Source organism: Balaenoptera acutorostrata, chromosome 15 (genome assembly GCF_949987535.1).
Source record: "Balaenoptera acutorostrata chromosome 15, mBalAcu1.1, whole genome shotgun sequence".
Taxonomy (NCBI): domain Eukaryota; kingdom Metazoa; phylum Chordata; class Mammalia; order Artiodactyla; family Balaenopteridae; genus Balaenoptera; species Balaenoptera acutorostrata.
In genome coordinates, this window is record NC_080078.1 from 3,890,177 (window position 1) to 3,907,278 (window position 17,102).

At 61.8% G+C, this 17,102-nt stretch overlaps 1 protein-coding gene across 7 annotated transcripts in view; it reads right to left on the reverse strand.

The window, feature by feature from the left end:
- TNRC18 (trinucleotide repeat containing 18) overlaps positions 1 to 17,102 on the reverse strand; it is an 86,030-nt gene that overhangs the window by 47,435 nt on the left and 21,493 nt on the right. For 4 of the 7 annotated variants that reach the window (XM_057528304.1, XM_057528307.1, XM_057528301.1 and 1 more), the window contains 8 exons: positions 16,015 to 16,170; positions 13,627 to 13,752; positions 11,451 to 13,178; positions 4,244 to 4,346; positions 3,764 to 3,969; positions 2,931 to 3,077; positions 2,254 to 2,444; positions 498 to 927 (listed from right to left, as the gene is read on the reverse strand). In XM_057528304.1, the coding sequence (XP_057384287.1) occupies positions 498 to 927; positions 2,254 to 2,444; positions 2,931 to 3,077; positions 3,764 to 3,969; positions 4,244 to 4,346; positions 11,451 to 13,178; positions 13,627 to 13,752; positions 16,015 to 16,170 (3,087 nt within the window). The remainder of the gene's footprint in view (positions 1 to 497; positions 928 to 2,253; positions 2,445 to 2,930; positions 3,078 to 3,763; positions 3,970 to 4,243; positions 4,347 to 11,450; positions 13,179 to 13,626; positions 13,753 to 16,014; positions 16,171 to 17,102) is intronic. The other 3 variants (XM_057528302.1, XM_057528303.1, XM_057528305.1) reach the window with 3 other exon arrangements.

The following is a 17,102-nucleotide window of genomic DNA, read 5'->3' on the forward strand; positions in this document are numbered from 1 at the left end:
CACACACTGCGTTCCGGTGGCAGAAACCTGAACTTCGGAATTCGAACTCAAGTCCTCCCACGGGAAGAGGGACACAGGCCTCGGGCCCCTTCAAGGCTACCGGCTGCATGTCCCGACCAACACAGGACACGGGAAGAGGGCATGTGTGGGGTGGGAGTACTACCCAGAACACACTGTTTCATCGTCAATGTGACAACACAGCACCTACTATGGGCCAGCTGTGGTGCTAAATATCCTACAGGTCTTACTTTGTTCAATGCTCAGACAGGTCCTTCTGAACTTAGAACCTACTTCTAAAATTACACCCATTTCCCCTGACCCTACCACTGAGGGAAGGCTAGAGAGAGATGACGGCCGGCTGTGTCCTCGGGCATTCATTCCAGAGCCCAGCAGTGGGCCAGGTACACGGTAGGTGCTCAACACAGAAAGGAAGATTGACCGGTTGAAGGAGTGAATGAGTGAACGACCATATGGGGATCTGTTTCACCAGCTCCTACCTGAGAACAAGGCCTGGAAAGGGCTGGGGGCTCCCTTCTCCAATTCTAAGTCCTTCTTCTCGACGACGTTCTCGGGGGCCTCCTCCTTGCGGGTGATGCCAGGGGTGGGCGGCGGGGAGGCGGGCGGCGGGCTGGTGGGGTGGGAGCTGGGTGTGGCGGGGTAGGCATAGGTGGACGGCTTGGACACATCCTCCAGCTTCTGGATGACCTTGGCCTTCAGGGCAGCCACAGGGGAAGCGCGGGGAGATGGCGGTGGACTCATGGCCTTGCCGTAGGTGCCCGCAGGGCCGGCGGCCAGGCCGGGCGGCTTCCGAGGCAGCAGCCCGGGGCCCGAGGCGCCCAGGCCACCCTTGCCCGCGGCGTCCAGGCTCCGCTTGCTCACCTTCTCCTCCATCTCCGCCCGCTGCTCCTGGGCCTTTAGCCGCTCCTGCTGGGGAGGGGGCCGGCAGGCAGGGTCAGCGCGGCAGGACCCATTACCCACCAGCTGCCCTGTCCCCGGGGTCCCCACGACCCCCAGAGAACCTCAGGCAGGGTCTGGGGCTGCAGGCCGCCCACACCCCCAGCCTGAGATTGACATTCCGTCACGGTACGTGTAACAAGCACAGCATTCCTTGTAGAATTCCAGCAGATGGGGCTAGGGGGGCCCTCCGGTCTAGACCCAGGCCCCTCTGGGACCCTCACGGTCAGGGCGAGGGGGGCCGGTGGAGGTGTGAGGCTCTTTCATGACACTAGGATAGCTACCTGCACGGAGAACTCACTACCTGCGGGCACTCTCCTGCCTTATCACATTTGGGTCTCAAGAAACACCTCAAAAGGTGGGCGGGGGGAGCCTTTCCCGGCCTGTGATGGCTTGAGGAAACGGCAGGGAGCTGGCTCACGAACAGCCCGTGCTCACCAGCGGCCAGGCGGTCAGCGCACAATCACACGGGGAGGAAAGGCTCCAAGCCCCAGCCACTGTCACGACTGTTAAATCTCACTGAACAACCCGATGACACAGAGATTACTAGCAACTCCACTTCCACAGGAGGAAACCTGAAACCCAGAGAGGTGAATTCACTTGCCGGAGGGCACACAGCCAGGCGTGGCAGAACTAAGGCTCAAACCCAGGGCCCCATTTGCTGCCTGTGTCACCTCGGGTGACTCCTCCAGAGCAGCTGCTGCACAAGAAAGGAGGGGCAAGGCCAAGCAGAGGACAAACGTCCAGGAACACCTTCAAGGAGGCAGGAAGGCTGTGGGCTTTAGGGAGTCCACCCACACGGTGGGGACACCAAGTGTCGCCCATGTTATGGGATCAGGCAACGTGGGTGGAGGCCAGCCCCGGCCCTAGAGGAGAGCCCAGGGCCATCAGGCGCCCAGCCGGGCCAGGCAGGGCTCAGGAAACAGCGGGAGCCCACAGGGATCCCTTCAATTCCCATGCAAACATCTCCAGCCCACAGGGCCACCTCTCCCGCCTTGGTTTCCCCATTGCTACCTGCACCCGCCCCCTGCCAGGCTCTGTCCACCTCTCAGCCTTGCTCACACCATCCCCTCTGCCCAGAGGGCTCCTCCACAACTAACTTCTTCAGGTCTCTGGGCAGACGCCACCTCCTCCAGGAGGCCCCCCCTGACCACCAGCCTCTCTCATTTTTCCTGACTCACAGTCCAGAACTGGACTTTCTGCTGGTTGACCCCTCTGCTTCGCCAACAACAGAGGAGCTCCGGCAAGGGTCTCCACTGTCCCCACGGCCTTCCTGTGACCACGCCCACCCCAACTCACCACCAGCTGGGCGCTCCTCTGCAGTTCCAGGGCCTGGGCCGCCTGCTGCTGCAGGTACAGGAATTCCTGCTGCCGCAGGAAGTGCTGCTGGGAGAAGAGCTGCAGCTGCTGGGCGTGGTGCAGGGAGCTGCGGCCTGGTGGGTACAGGGCCGGCCAAAGGGGTGGCACCGCGGCCCGCTCCATCAGCTCCGCTGGGGGCAAGAAGACAGTGAGGCTGCACCTACCGCCTGGTGCCCATCACCCCATTTTACAGATGGGGAAGCTGAGGCAGAGCTGGGCTCAGCTGGGCCTCCAGTCGCTTCCTGGGGACGGAGAAGCCTGTCCTCCTCCCTTTGCCATGGGCAGCCACATCCCAGGCCCGGGGCCAACGTGGGGACTCCACACCTTCTCCTACTATTCCCAGTGGTCTGCAAAGTGGATTCCTGAGGGACGGGGGCACCGAGGCAGAGGGTCCAGGCCTCCCACCAGGGCAGCCCTGCTTTGGTTCTCCACGTGGGCTTTCTGGGTAGGAACTCATCAAAACAAGGACCCCTGTGGCTTTATGACACACCCACCCTATTTTGCTGGGTGGACACCCCCTGCCATAGGAGGACGGTCCTCCTCCCACGGCGTTTGGGACAGTCTCCCTGTGGAAGGCCATCACAGCCCCTGCCCCCAGCCACGGGGCCGCCACTTACCAAAGTGAGGCAAGTGGTCACTGGGAATGACCACCAGCTGGCCCGACTGGGGGTCCCTGACGAACTGGTAGGCCGACGGCAGGGAGCCCCCCAGGCCGGGTGGAAAGGCAGGCGCCATGCCCTGGTGCAGAGCAGGGGGGCCCAAGCCTAGGAGAGACCCATGCCCGAGTCAGTGCTGGGGACCCAGGCCCAGCCTACTCCCCCGTCCTCTGCTTCCTGGGCCTCCAAGCAGGAAGCCGAGAGTAAGGGCTGTGAACACGCGCCCAGCCGCCCGCTCTGGGCACTGTCCACAAACAGGCTTGGCCAAGGGCCCACGATGCTGGTGCCATTAATAACGGCCCGGGGGCTTCCCTGGTGGCGCAGTGGTTAAGAACCCGCCTGCCAAGGCAGGGGACACGGGTTCGAGCCCTGGTCCGGGAAGATCCCACATGCCGCGGAGCAACTAAGCCCGCGCGCCACAGCTACTGAGCCTGCGCTCTAGAGCCCGCGAGCCACAACTACTGAGCCCACGTGCTGCAACTACTGAAGCCCGCGCACCTAGAGCCCATGCTCCGCACCAAGAGAAGCCACCGCAATGAGAAGCCCGCGCACCGCAACGAAGAGTAGCCCCCGCTCGCCGCAACTAGAGGAAGCCCGCATGCAGCAACAAAGACCCAACACAGCCATAAATAAATAGATAAAATAAATAAATTTATAAGAGAATAATAATAATAATAATGGCCCAGCTTGGGCAGTGAGGGAGCTGAACTACGGGGAAGAGAGGAGGGGCGCTGTGCTCCAGAAGCAACACGTCAGGCCTCCCCACCCCGGCCCACCGCCGCCCTCCCGCTCACCGTAGGGGTGTCCAGCGAGCCACATGGACGTGCTGCCCGAGCGGGGCAGCCAGGGGTGCGTGGCCAGGTGGGCCGCAGGGTCAGCGGACCAGCGACCGGAACCTGCCAGCGCCGGGCCCCCGGTCACCATGAGGTTGGGGTTCAGGCCGTTAGCAGCACAGCTGGTGGGGTGCAGGCGGGCCAGGTCAGCCAGCTCCTTACTTTCTCTGGAAGCGAACAGGGGCATCAGGGACAGGCCGGACGGCCCCAGGGATGGGTGGGAGAGAAGGGGTGTCGCCCCAAGTCACTGGGGGACACCAGGCTGCTGCTGGGCCAACTCTGCACCCGGTGGACAGAAGAGCCAGCTGGGGCTCGGCAAAGGGCCCCGGGGCCCTCCTCGGGAGGGTGTCCCACACTCTAAGGACCACCCCGCAGCCACGTAGGGCCACCCACCCTTGCCCTGGGGCTCCCAGGCCCTCCCAGGCTGCCCCAGGCCCTCACCTGAGCAGCTTCTCCTGGTCCCGGTCCAGCCGTGCCCCAAGCAGCCGCTCCTCCCGGTGCCTGGCCCGTTCATCCCCACAGTCTTCGTCGGCTCGGCTGTGCCCTGGGTCGGGGAGACAGGCAGGAAGTGAGGCCCACTCAGGGCCCCAACAAGCCCTCAGCATCTGAGCGGTTCCCTCACCCAGGCCAGACGCCCTCCGTGCCCAGAAACGTCCCTCCATCGCCCCTCAAAGAGCCTACCTGGAACTCGCACAGGTAACCGGGATATTGCAGTAAAACATCGTTAACACGGATCGAGTAACAACACGGTATAAACCGAGTGGCATTCGCTGACACGGTTTCACTACTTTAACGCCGGAAAGGCAGGTTCTGGGGGTGGGTCAGGATGGAGGGGAAACCACAACCCAAAAAAGAGGTCGCTATTCAGAAGCACAGCGAGGCCTGGGTCACGGGAAATCAGCCTCCCCTCCGAGGCCCCGTCATGGTTCTGTCTACTGCAGACCTGTGGCTGATCTTTTCAAAATCAAGACGGAAAAGTGAAACCAGAGAATGCTATGTGTGTGTGGGCGAGTGGAGGATATGGGGGCTGCCATCCGGCTCACCCATCCTTGCCCTGGTGCCCAGGGGACGTCCCCCGACCCGTGGCTGGTCCAGCTGCACCTTCCATGAGCTCCCCGCCTTCCCCAGAGCAGAGAAGGCAGGTCCTCAAGTCCCGGCCAGTTCTGCAGGGGCAGGAGCTCGTGGAGGGCACCCAGCGTCCAGCCCTCCTCGCCCCACCTGCCCCAGACACTCTTCCTGGACGTTTTCTACACCACACAACAGAAGTCAGTGCGCGTGTGGCCGCCCCGGGCCGGCTAGGGCCCAGGAGGCGGGCGCTATCACCAGCAGCAGAAGCCACTCAGCTGGCAGCTGAGACTTTTCTCGAAAGAGAAACCCCCGAGGCTGGACTAACTCCTTCTCTAGGGTCAGTCACGCTGGACTGGTGTCCTCCCACCCAGGTTTCGGGAGGTACACCTGGGGAGGAAGCCACCCCCAGGGCCCCGGACCTTATCGGTTATTACTCTGCTGGAGACAAGTGTCTGGGGCCAACTCGCCAGGGCCCCCCAGCGCTCCCCACACGCATGGTCCTCGTGGGCGGGGACCCAACTTGGAATGCAGCCGTCAGGCATCTCCCCATCGTTTCTCCCCTGCTGCACCCCCAACACCAGGAGCTCCCGAAGAACAGAGCCCCCGGGAGAGGCTCAGGGATGCAGGGGCTTCTCCTTCCCCTTCAGAAAGGTGGAAACCCGCCGCCCCGGAACGAAAAAGAGGAGCCCACAGGGAGGGGCAGCCAAACAAGCCCACGTGCCCGATGGACCACGCACACGGGGTCGGGGGCAGGCAGCCTAGAATCAGGGAGGGGCCGCATCCCAAGAGGCAGCTGGAGATGGGCCAGGGGCCACCGGGGGCAGGTCTGCAAGTTCCAGAAGCCACTGGAGCAACAAGGAAGCAGCGTGTGCGGTTAAGCAGAGAAAAGCCAGCGAGTTGGGGCACCGGCAGGGCAGGAGTGAGGGTGGGAGAAGGAGTCTTCTTACCGACCTGGCCCCCATGGGTCACACAGGTGCGTCCCAGGCCACCCGCTAAGTCACCCCATGCAGGCCCTGAGCTGACTCTTCTTGTGCCAACGCCGGGTCCCCACGACTGTTCCCAGCGCATGGCAGGAGGTGCAGGAAGCAGAGGGGAAAGGCGGGCAGTGGGAGAACAAGCCCGCACCAACTCGGGGTGAGACCCAGTGAGGGTGTCCCGGCCTCCAGTGTCAACATGATTCCCAAATCCAAGGGGACCCTGAGCCCGCCCGCCCCCTTCATGAAGGACTGGAAGGGGCCCTGCTTGTGGGCCCCACTCCCACCCCGGGCTTTCAGGCAGGGGGCCATCCAGAGTCCTTCAGCTGGACTGGGAAACCAGAGCATGTGTCCGAGCTTCCTTCTCCCGTGGGGATGGCCTCCCAGGCCCACACAAACCCCAAAGACCCTCCCGCCCACTGGCCACGCTGGGGTGGCAGACAGGCTTTGGCACAGAGCTCCTGGTGTCCCCAGAAGGGACAGGCGCCTGCAGTGTGGCCTGCCCCCAAGACCTCTGTCCTCAGGCCTGATGCCTCTCCACTGCCTTGGTTGTCACCACGCAGGCCCTCAAGGGCTTCCCACCCTAAGTGCCACCTGCACCAGAAACCTGTATGCAGGCCCGCCCACCTGGGAGCACCCACCACCCCCAGGGTCACTCAGGCCAGAGCCCCAGACCGCTCCCTCCAAATTCAGTTGATCTCCAAAGAAATGTGACATGCCCTCCACCGCCTACGCCCCGGGGCACCACCCTCGTCCTCCTGCGCCAACCTGCTCCCTCTAATCCCTGCTCACACCTGTCCCTCCTACGGAGGGCCAGCCCCATGGAACCAAGCCCCTGGGCCTGACTCATGCTGCCCAGCTGTCCCCTCCAGTGTACCCCCAGGCTCTCTGCCCTCCAGTTACACTCAGGGCCACACATGCTGTTCCCTCCACCCAGAGTACCCTTCCTCTGTACTACTCAGCCTCCCCAGTAAGAGCTCAGCTCATAAGCTACCTCCTCCAGGAAGCCCTCCCAGACCACCTCTCCTCTATCATGCTCCCTTATTTGTCTCCCTTACAGCACTGAGCACAACACACAGACGTTTTGCTTGTTGGTTGTTCACCGTCTGCCTCCTCCTCAGACTGTGCATTGCTCTGGTTTGAGCAGTCACACTCCTGGCTGTCTACCTCTCTCCTGCACAATGCCTGACACAGAGGAAGCTGCTCAGCAAATACGTGGGAAGTGAATGAATGAATTCATGAGGATAGCTAGAGAAACAGTGAGCTATGCAGAGAGAACGGCAGGTGCCAAGGCCCTGAGGCAGAAGCGTGCCAAAGAACATCAAGGGGGCCACAGTGGCTGAAGAGAGTAATAAGGAAGAGAGGGTGCAGGTGAAGAGTGGGGTACAGGCCATGGAAGGGAATGTGGTAGAGATTCTGTTCAAGGTAAAAGAAGAAACCAGAGGAAGTTCTGAGCAGGGATGAGACATGATCTGACTAACGCTTTGAAAACCAACCTCCCTCCAGCCACCTGTGGACAAGCGAACCAGAGGGCCCATCGCCTCTCTGTGCTGAGCTCCAGGATGGCAAGGGACCAGCTCCTCTAGCAGGGAGGTGTGTGGGGCAGAGGGTCAGCTGCTCCGAGGTCCCACACACCCAGGACCCCTTCACCCCAGCCCTCGAGGCATGAGCTCTGGAGACGTCCAACATTTCAAAGCCGCCTCTGTGCCCAGCAGGGCCCTGGGCCCTCTCCATGCACACACTCATTCAGTGGTCATCAACCCAGGAGGTGGGTTCCAGCCCTCATCCCATCCCAGATAAGGAAACTGAGGCACAGGAAGGTAACCTACCCAGGTCACACCACTGATGACAAGGAGGCGTCAGGCTAGCATGGCGGTCTGACCGGGTCTTCCTGACCACCAGGGTGCACACCCCTCCACACACAGAGCCCGCACAGGGTGGGCACTGGTGAAACAGCAGCACTACTGCCATCACCTATCTGCAGCCCTGCCCCAGGGCCCACGTCCCCAGCACTGACAGCCCCTCCGTGGGTCACATGCTCTAATCCGGCCATAACGGCAGAGGCTCAGGCTAAGGCCCGGTTCCCATGGCAACTCCCTCCTGGACTCCATCTGAGCATTTCCTCAGATATGGCGACCACCAGCTCCGGCCAATTCTGTGCTTTCCAGAGTCTGGGGTCAATACCACCGCTTACACCCGATGCAACCCCAGCTCTGCCTGGTGTGATGGGCAGCAGGGCGGGGTGGGGGCACCATCACAGTCCCCCAGATTTGGTCCCCAATTCGACTCCACCATAGAGGTGATAACGGGCAAGACAGAGAGATGGGAGGCACAGGTCTGGGCTTAAGGGTTCAAGTTCAGCCCACCTCTTCTAGCCGGGTGACCCAGAGCGAGTCACCTCACCGCCACAGGCCCTGCTCTCCCATCTGTGAAGCTGGGATAACAACAGATCCACCAGGAGGAGCTGGTGGCCGGGACTACGTGGGGCCACCTGCTAAACGGCAGGGAAGGTGCTGGTCTGCAGGCCTCTCGGGCGTGGGCACTGCTGTCTGGGGCTCACAGGTGTACATGACGCCCGTCCTTCATCCATCTCAGGGTGCAAGACCCCTGTAGCCAGACCAGACCCTGGGTGAGCCCTCGGGGCATTTCCCATAAAAGGATCTCAGGCTCACGGCAGAAGCTCTGAGCCCTTAAGGCACCGAACGTGAACAGAAAAAAAGCAGGCCTGTTTATGAAGCACCTACTACGAGCGCCTCAGCCCACCTGGCATCAGGGAACGAGGAGGCCCTCCCTAGCGCCACGTAGTAAACGGGGACACCAGGGCCCGGAGGACTTAGGCCTCAGGTTCAAGGTCACGCAGCTGCAAAAGGCAGAGCCTGGATGTGAACTCACTGACAGGCAGAGGACTCACTCCACAAAGTAGGAGCCGGGAGGTCAGGAAGACCCAGGAGCCCCGGGCTGACAACCACCATTCAGCTGGGGTAACGCCAACTCCTCCCCTCCCCCAAGGTCGTCCAGATTGGGGAAAAATCACCACTTCTTACAGGCATTTTTTTTTTAAGGAGAGTAAGACTCCATTCACTTTCCAGTGGTCACCAGCAAACAGAAAGACAGTCTCAGCCCAATAATCCCTGAAGGTCTCATCCCAAACTATCCCATCCTCTCTCTCTCTCCCCTCCCGCCCCCGACACTTGCACACACATACACGCTCACACACACACACACATTCTCACCTGCACTCTCTCACACACACTCCCTCATACACATCCTCCCACACACACTCACAACCCCATGGACACAGGTCCCTTGGGCACGGCCAGGTACTCTGGGCACCAGGATGAGTTCTGGGGACCGTGAGTGCTAACTGGGGTGCCACATCATGTCACACGAGCATTCTTCTAAAAACAGGACCCCAAAAGATCTTCTGCCCACCTAGTGAGCGGGCTTCTCCACCACCCAGCCGGCCACCTCCAAGCCAAGGGCCAATGCCCAGACTTTGAGTCCCAGACTAAGGCAGGGCCTCATGTGAGCCCCTGGGGTCAGAGGACGCGCCTCCCTGGCTCCAGGGGGGCTCCACACAGAACGAGGGGCTCAGTTCAACAAACGTTCCCTAATACGTCACTTGCTCTGAGCCTTCTGGCTGGATAAAGACCCTCTGCAGCTGTGGTACATTCAGATGGGCAGCGACCGGGCGACACCCAGGGCAGCCTTGAGCCTCACCAGGCTCCTCTGGGACAGCAGGGCTGGGGCTACGGGTCTAGGAAGCAGCTGTGACAGGACACAGCACTGTCCGCTCACTGTGGACGGAGGCTGAAGCCCAGGCAGGAGTCAGTGCGGGCGGGCACAGGAGGGCCAGGCTCAGGGAGGGACGGGGACACAGGGGACGTGCACCCAAGATGCCTGTGTATCTTGGAAAATCTAGGAGGCGCAGGGAAGCGGGTCGCGCGGGGGCCGCGACGTGAGCCAAGCCTGAGCTTGCAGCTGGCGAGTCTGGGAGCGAACTGGGGGCTGGGACAGAGACTCAGCGAGGAAACCCAGGCCGACTATTAAAAAGTCACATGAGCTAGGGGCAGCGGGACACAGCCTTCCTTCCGGGGCCCTTACCCCAGCCTGCCAACACCCCACACCTCAACACACTGACCACGGCCTGGAGCGGCGGGGCAGCCTCAGTGCCTGACCCACAGGTGGGGCCCTTGGCTCAATACTGGGCTCTCTCTGGGCGGCCCAAGTCCAGAGTTCCAACCAAAATGCCGCAAATAGCAGCTCTCCAAAATCCCAGGAAGGAGTCCAATGGCAAAATATGCAAGGGACAAACGGAAATGTAACCAATCAACCGAGTTCTGGAAAGATATTCAACTTTACTAACAGTTAAAAGAAATGCACCATTCCTCCCTACTGAACTTAACAACGATTGTTTGGGGGTTTTTAGTTAACACAATTCCGAGCAGTCTAAAACAAAACAGACTGCAAACAAGCATATAAACTCTCTAACTACCTAAGAAGTCACAAAGGCATTCAATGTCGAGACCACAGGTATGCCGGGGCCCTACTTTCCATCTGTCACACTCAGTCACTCATTCACTCACTTATCAAACACCTACTATGCGCCAGACCCAACGCTAGGTATTGGGAACACTGAACTAGGTTAAGTAAGGCACGGTTACCTCCCTCAAGGACTTGGAATTGAAAGCTTAAAGCTAATTTATTCGTAGGAATCTATTCTTAGAAAATGACTCAAAGTTATCAGTGAGGCTCAATGCACAAAAATGTTCAAAGTAACTTCCTAAACACAAAAACATCAGAGAAGGGAAAACTAAAATGCCACAAGGGAACGGCTAACTTAGCTATGGTGCTTGCTCTGGACAGAACACTAAAAACCATTAAAAATGATACTTACAACATATGTTGGCAGGGCTTCCCTGGTGGCGCAGTGGTTGAGAATCTGCCTGCTAATGCAGGGGACACGGGTTCGAGCCCTGATCTGGGAAGATCCCACATGCCGCGGAGCAACTAGGCCCGTGAGCCACAACTACTGAGCCTGCGCGTCTGGAGCCTGTGCTCCGCAACTAGAGAGGCCGCGATAGTGAGAGGCCCGCGCACCGCGATGAAGAGTGGCCCCCGCTTGCCGCAACTAGAGAAAGCCCTCGCACAGAAACGAAGACCCAACACAGCCATAAATAAATAAATTAAAAAAAAAAAAATGAGTTGGCAAAAGCAAGAGCCCACCCACAAGGGAAAAACACAAGGCCCAAGATCATAGTGCACTGGAGGCTCTGCAGATCAAACGGGAAAATGAATCTGGGGAAAGAGCTCAAAGTGTTCAGGGTGGTGGAAAAAATCTAATGGTCCCTTTTCTTCTTTCTCCTCTCCTGCATTTTACACATTTTTCTATGTGTGTAACAGAAAAAGCAATAAACTTTAAATAGCAGCCACAGCCCACAAGTGGGATAAAGGACAAACAGTGCCAGGAAGGTGGGAGAGAGGGGTGCACAAGTAAAGGAGGCAGGTAGAAGCAGAGAGCAAAGGTGGGGAGGTGAAGGGGGAAGAAAAGGTGAGGGGCGGGGGTGGGGGTAGGGGTGGGGGTGGGGGTGGGACCCGGGACCCACCTTTGACGTTGCTCAGAGACAGGGAACGCTCCTGGTCCGCCAGCCCAGGCACCAGCCGGCCACTGCCACTGTCCTTCTGCCGGGCCACGGCCACCGCAATGCCCACGGGTGGGTGTCGCACCTCCGCCTCACCCTGGGCACCGGAGCCCTCGCGTCCGAAGGCCTTGGTGCTCTCGGGCCTCTCCGGGTCCCGCTTCAGCTGCCGGCCCCCAGCCGCTGCAGGGCCCGCGGGGTGCGGGAGGCGGGCCTGGGCGCGCGGGGCAGCCGTGGGAGCAGGCTCGGGCTTCATGGTGCCCAGGCCTCCGAAGGGGCTCTTCTTCCCGCAGCCGCCGGGGCGCACGGCCACGGCCTCGCGGGCGAAGCTGCCGCTGTATTTGATGAGGCTCTGCATGGCCGAGGCCTCTCCCGGCCCGTGGGCCGCGGCGTGCAGGTCGGCGCCCGGCCTGGCGCAGGTGGCCCCGGCGCGGGGCAACGCACCCCCGGGGTCCAGGTAGGCCTTCTTGGAGGCGGCGGCAGCGGCGGCCTCCTCCTCGGCACGGCTGGCGTGGTGGTGCTGCGCGGCCAGCACGGCCATCTGCGTCGTGGCGAAGTTGCCCAGCTCAAAGGGTTTCCATTTGTGCTCAGGGCCGGCGGGCGGGGGCGGCCGCCCTGGCTCCAGACCGAAAAGCTTGGCGGCCTGCTGGGAGGCGGAGGTGACGACGGGGCCGCGCGGGGCGCGCTCGCACGGCCGGGGCTCGGCCTCGGGCTTGAGCAGCTCCTTGGCGGGGAGGTAGGCCCGGGGGTCCGGGGAGGAGCGCGCGGCCCGCGCCGGTGGGGCCTCGGCGGGCGGCGGCCGCTTGAGAGAGCGGATCACGGAGCTCTTCTCGCGGAGGCTCTCGGGTCGGTCCGGGGGCGGGCGCGGAGACCCGGGCGGGGCCTGCAGGACGCCGGGCCTGCCCGCCTCGCGCTCCCGGGTCCGGGCGTCACGCGCCTGCGACGCGATCTGGATGGGCCCTGGGCGCTCGTCAAAGGCCTCCACGGAAGGCACGAAGGTGGGCGCCACCACACGGTGCTCGCGGCCCGCCTCGCGCGCGGCCGCCACTGGGAAGATGGTGTAGACGCCGGCGGGGGCGGGCTGCGGCGCGGCGAAGGCCCCGGCGGCAGCGGCGGGGGGCGCAGGCGGGCCCTTGCTCGAGGGCGGCGGCGGGAGCGGCGAGGGGCAGGGGCAAGGCCCCGGCAGCAGGGCCTCTGCGCGCCGCAGCCGTGCGCTCTCGTCCTGGCGCGCAGTCTCCTTGGAGCCGCGGGCCGCCTCGGCCACCAGTGCGGGGAGCCCCGTGTCCCCCGCGCCATTGCAGAGGCTCAGCGTTGGTGGTGGCAGCGGCGGCGGGTTCTTGCCCTTGGACTCGGTGGCGGCCGTGCCCGATGCCCGCGGGGGACCGGGCTCGGCCAGGAAGGGCGAGAGGCGCTCCGGGAGGCGCGGGGGCCCGCGGTCCTGGCGGCCCTCCGCCCGCGCCTCTTGGGTCAGGTCCACCACGCCGCGGGGCCCGGCTGCCTCTTCGCGGGCCCGCGGGTCCTTCTTGCCGAACAGTGGGGGCGGCTCCCCGCCGCGGCCCATCCGGTCCTTGGCTGGACCTTCCCGAGAAGAGCCTTTGGTCGAGGCGCCCGACGAGTGGCCACCTGGCGTCCTGGAGGAGGGAGCATGAGAGTGCAGGGCGCCCGGAGCTCCAGGGGCGGGCAGGTAGAAGCCGTCTGCAGGGAAGAAAGAGCGCAGCCGTGAGCGAGTGCCCCCTCTGCCGGGGGGAGAGGGAAGGGAGGCCCCAAAGGGTGCCCTAGACCCCAGGGCAAGGAGGAGGGCCATGCACAGCGCAGCCCGGGAGAGGGCAGGCTCTGGAAATGGATAAAACCAAGCTGAAACCCCGCCTTGGACACCTACTAACCTTTCTGAGCCTCAGTTTTCTCATCTGTGAAAGGGGGAGAGGCCAGAATTAAGAGCTGCCCAGAGGGCCCAACAGGATTAGATGAGGGCAGGACAACTAGAAGGCTCCAGAAGGCTATGGGTGGGCCCAGAAAGCCCGTGGGGGCCCTTGGGGGCTGGGGTCTTGGGAAACATCTGGGATGCTGCCTGGAGTACTGGGTAGTGGTCCCTCCCAACCTCATTCCGCAGCTCCCCCCAGTCTCCCCACTCCTGCCCTCTGACCTTTCTGGGTATCGAAAATGCTGGGCTGGCCCAGCTGGCTGAGGAGGGGGCTCCCGCTGCTGGGGGGCTCCAGGTGGTTCAGGTGGAGGTAGGATGGGTACAGCCCGCTGGGCAGGTGGGAGAAGCCTGCAAGAGAGAAAAGAAGCCAGCTGGGACACCTCATGCCTCCCACCGGGAGCTTCCTTCCACCCTCTCTGCTTCTTGGAAATAACGTGTCTTGGCTGTCAGCCCCCTGGTGCTGGGAGCCCTGAGGTTTACCACCAGCTCCCACAGCAAGGATTGCCCCCTCCCAATCCTGGCACTCCAGTCCCAGGCAGCCCCCAGGGGCTAGGGCTCTCAAATCCCCCAGGAAGAGAATCAAATTGGACCCAGTGCAGGGCAATGAGGATGATGAAGATAGATGGCAGTTCTAATCACAGACCAAACCCTTTCAACTGCTTTGCCTTTGTTATTCTCATTTAAATTTCAAAGGAAAAAAACCTGTGAGGCAAATACTCTTAATATCCCCATTTTACAGATGAGAAAACTGAGGCTCAGAGAGGCCCACTTGCCCGAGGTCCCCCAGCAGAGGAGCCTAGCTTTGAACTGAGGTCACCAGAACTCTTAACCTCAGCCCAACATGGACCCAGTTGAGTGGTTTACTGGCTTAACTTCTCTGCTGTGTGACGCCAAGCAGGTCGCTTGCCTTCTCTGAACTTCAGCCTACCCAGCATCTCCAGCTGCTGGGTCTCCCAGGCAGGTGCTGCTAGGAAAGAATTCCTCCTGCCAGGGGTCCTCCTAACCTCCCACAACCCCCTCCACCCCACCAGTGATGCCCCAGAACCAGGGCCTTACAGGGTGCAGAAGACAGGAAACAGAGGCCACGGAGAAAGAAACAAGAGGCCTAAAAGAGTACACCAGGAATAGAGGCCCAAGAGCCATTCAGCAGGGCCCAGAAGGCCAGAGGGGTGAGCAGGTGCAGGGGCAATGGAGGAGGATCCTGCCTCTCCGCCTGGGCGGTGAGTCCTACAGGACCTCAGACCCACTGGTGATCCCTGAGGGACTTGGGTCCCCCATGCCCACCAGTCACTCCCTCTGAGGCCAGAGATGCAGAACCCGTCCCTGGCCACACTGGGCGCACATCTTCACCCACAGCCCCACCTGACGATGACATTAACAACAATCACAAAACGATAAGGAACACCTGATACATGTTATCTCACTTCATCACTGAAACAACACTCCTAGCTAGGCACTGGTTCCCGCTGCTTTCTCATCTGTAAAATGGGCATAATAGTCCCTCCTCACGGCTTGTTCTGAGGATGAAGTGAGTTCAGGTATGCAGTTCTTTGTGCACAGGAAGAACACCGCATTGTTTGCTATCGTTACTATTATTACCGGTATTTGCTGGCAAAGGAGAAAAGGGAGTCAGGCTGATGGCACACAGGCACCAGAGGCAGCCTCTGCCCTTCAGGCCCCTCGAGCACCCCCGCTCTGGGCTGGTGGAAATGGGAGGCTCAGATGGGACCCCAGCCCGGAAGGACTGCCCACCATCCCAGTCCTAGAGGCAGGATCGCCCCCTCCGTGCGGGGCACACACAAGTGAGGACAAGGACGGAAGCACTTGGTGACAACTGGCACCGAGAAGGAAGTGGGGAGACAGTGGGCAGCGAAAGGCCCAGGAAAGCCTGAACCTGCAACGGGTGCCCGACCCGGGAGCACCCCAGGACACCCAGGAGGCAGCAGGAGCGAGCTAGCACCCAGCATCTAAAATCCACCGGAGCCCAAGGTGGAGGGTGCACTCAGAGCCCCCCAGGCCCATTCCTTCACGGACAGAGGGGAAACTGAGGTCCACGGAGGCCCAGGATTTGCTCTGGGCCGGCAGACCTCCCCACATCTAGGGGCGTCACCGCAGAACAGTGACAAGAGAGCCCAATGGCACCTGGTCCCACTGCCCTCACAATGACGATGACTGACGAGCTGACTGTACACTGGGGAGATGGCGGGCAGCAGCAAACTAGGCCCTGCCCTCAGAGCTCACTCTGGTGGGGAAACAGGTATCTCACGAAAAAACACACAGATGAATGTGTCATCACAAGCGGGAGGTGGAACCGGGGTGGGGTGGGGGGTGTGTTTGAGCCAAGCCCTGGAGGAGGAACAGGAGATAGCCAGTGAGCTGGGGTGCGGGGCTGCAAGCGGAGGGAACAGCACGTGTAAAGGCCCTGGGACAGCGCCACGAGGGAGCGCTGAGCATCTGAAGAACAGCAAGGAGGCTGGATGACCAGGGCTGGGCCCCACGGGCCACAGCATGGAGGAGTGACCGTGGAGACAGAGGGGAGGGGGCAGACTTGAGAAGTGCCGGGGACAGTGGCCCAGCGCCCTCGGCCCGCCCGCCTGGCTCGCTCCTTACCTTCGTGGGCATGGGCGGCCCACAGCTGCACCATGGGCAGGTTGCTGGGGGTGGGGGAGCGGAAGGAGAGGTCAGAGGGCAGGGGCACCGGGCTCCCATGGGATGAGGCCGAGGGCCCCATCCCGCTGGCCACAAAGCTGCCCAAGAAGGCCTCGCCTGCAGAAAGAAGGGGGGCTGTCAGGCAAACACCAGGCCACCGCCACCCAGCCCACCGCCCCGACATCCCCGCCTCTCCCTGCTTCTCGAAGCTGACACTGGCAGGGAGACCAAACAAACCTCCTCCGCCCTGCCCCACCGCAGCCCCTTGGACTCAGGACCACCCTGGGTCAACTCAGCCAGACTCAGCGCTTGAGAAAACTGCCCAATGAGACCCCAGGTGCCTCCAGGGCACCCGACACTCTTGGCAGAAGGGCGTTACCATCCCCAGGCCAGAGAGGGTATGGTTCTCCCCATCTGCACCCGAAAGCTGAGGCTCAGTGCGGGGCAGGGACCTCCGGAGGCCATAGAGTGACGAGGTGGAAGGGGGCTCAGGTTCTGAGCTTCTGGACCACGGAGGACACCAGAGAGCTGGAGAATGGCCTCCAAGAACCCCAAGGCATCCCTGGACAGGCCCAGACCAACCCCTCAGCCAACCCTGTGCGGGAGGAACCGTGTGCCCATTTAACGGATGAGGAAGCTGAGGCTCAGAGATGGGCAGTGCCTGATCCCACAGCCTGTGACCAGGGGCTCTGAATGCAGCCCAGCAGCCTGTCCCAGAACTATAGGGAATTAGCAAGTGAATCAGGGAATGAATGAGAGCAGTGGACAAGGGAGGCCTGTCCCTTCAGAGAGCAGAGCTCCTCCTTCTGGGGGTCCCTCAAATGGGGGCGTGGAGGCCGACTGATACCAGGAAGGACAACCGGCTGGGGCCTGGGTGGAAGCCGCACCCACCCCTGCCACGCCCCACTTGGCCAGGCCCCCACCCGCAGGGGTGCGTCCTCCCTCCTGCCATCCAGGGGTGCTGCCCCTAAGCTCCACGTGCCCGTCCTTCAGGGCAAGACGCTGGCAGGCCCCCAGCTCACAGGCCGGGGGAGACCTATGAGACCTGG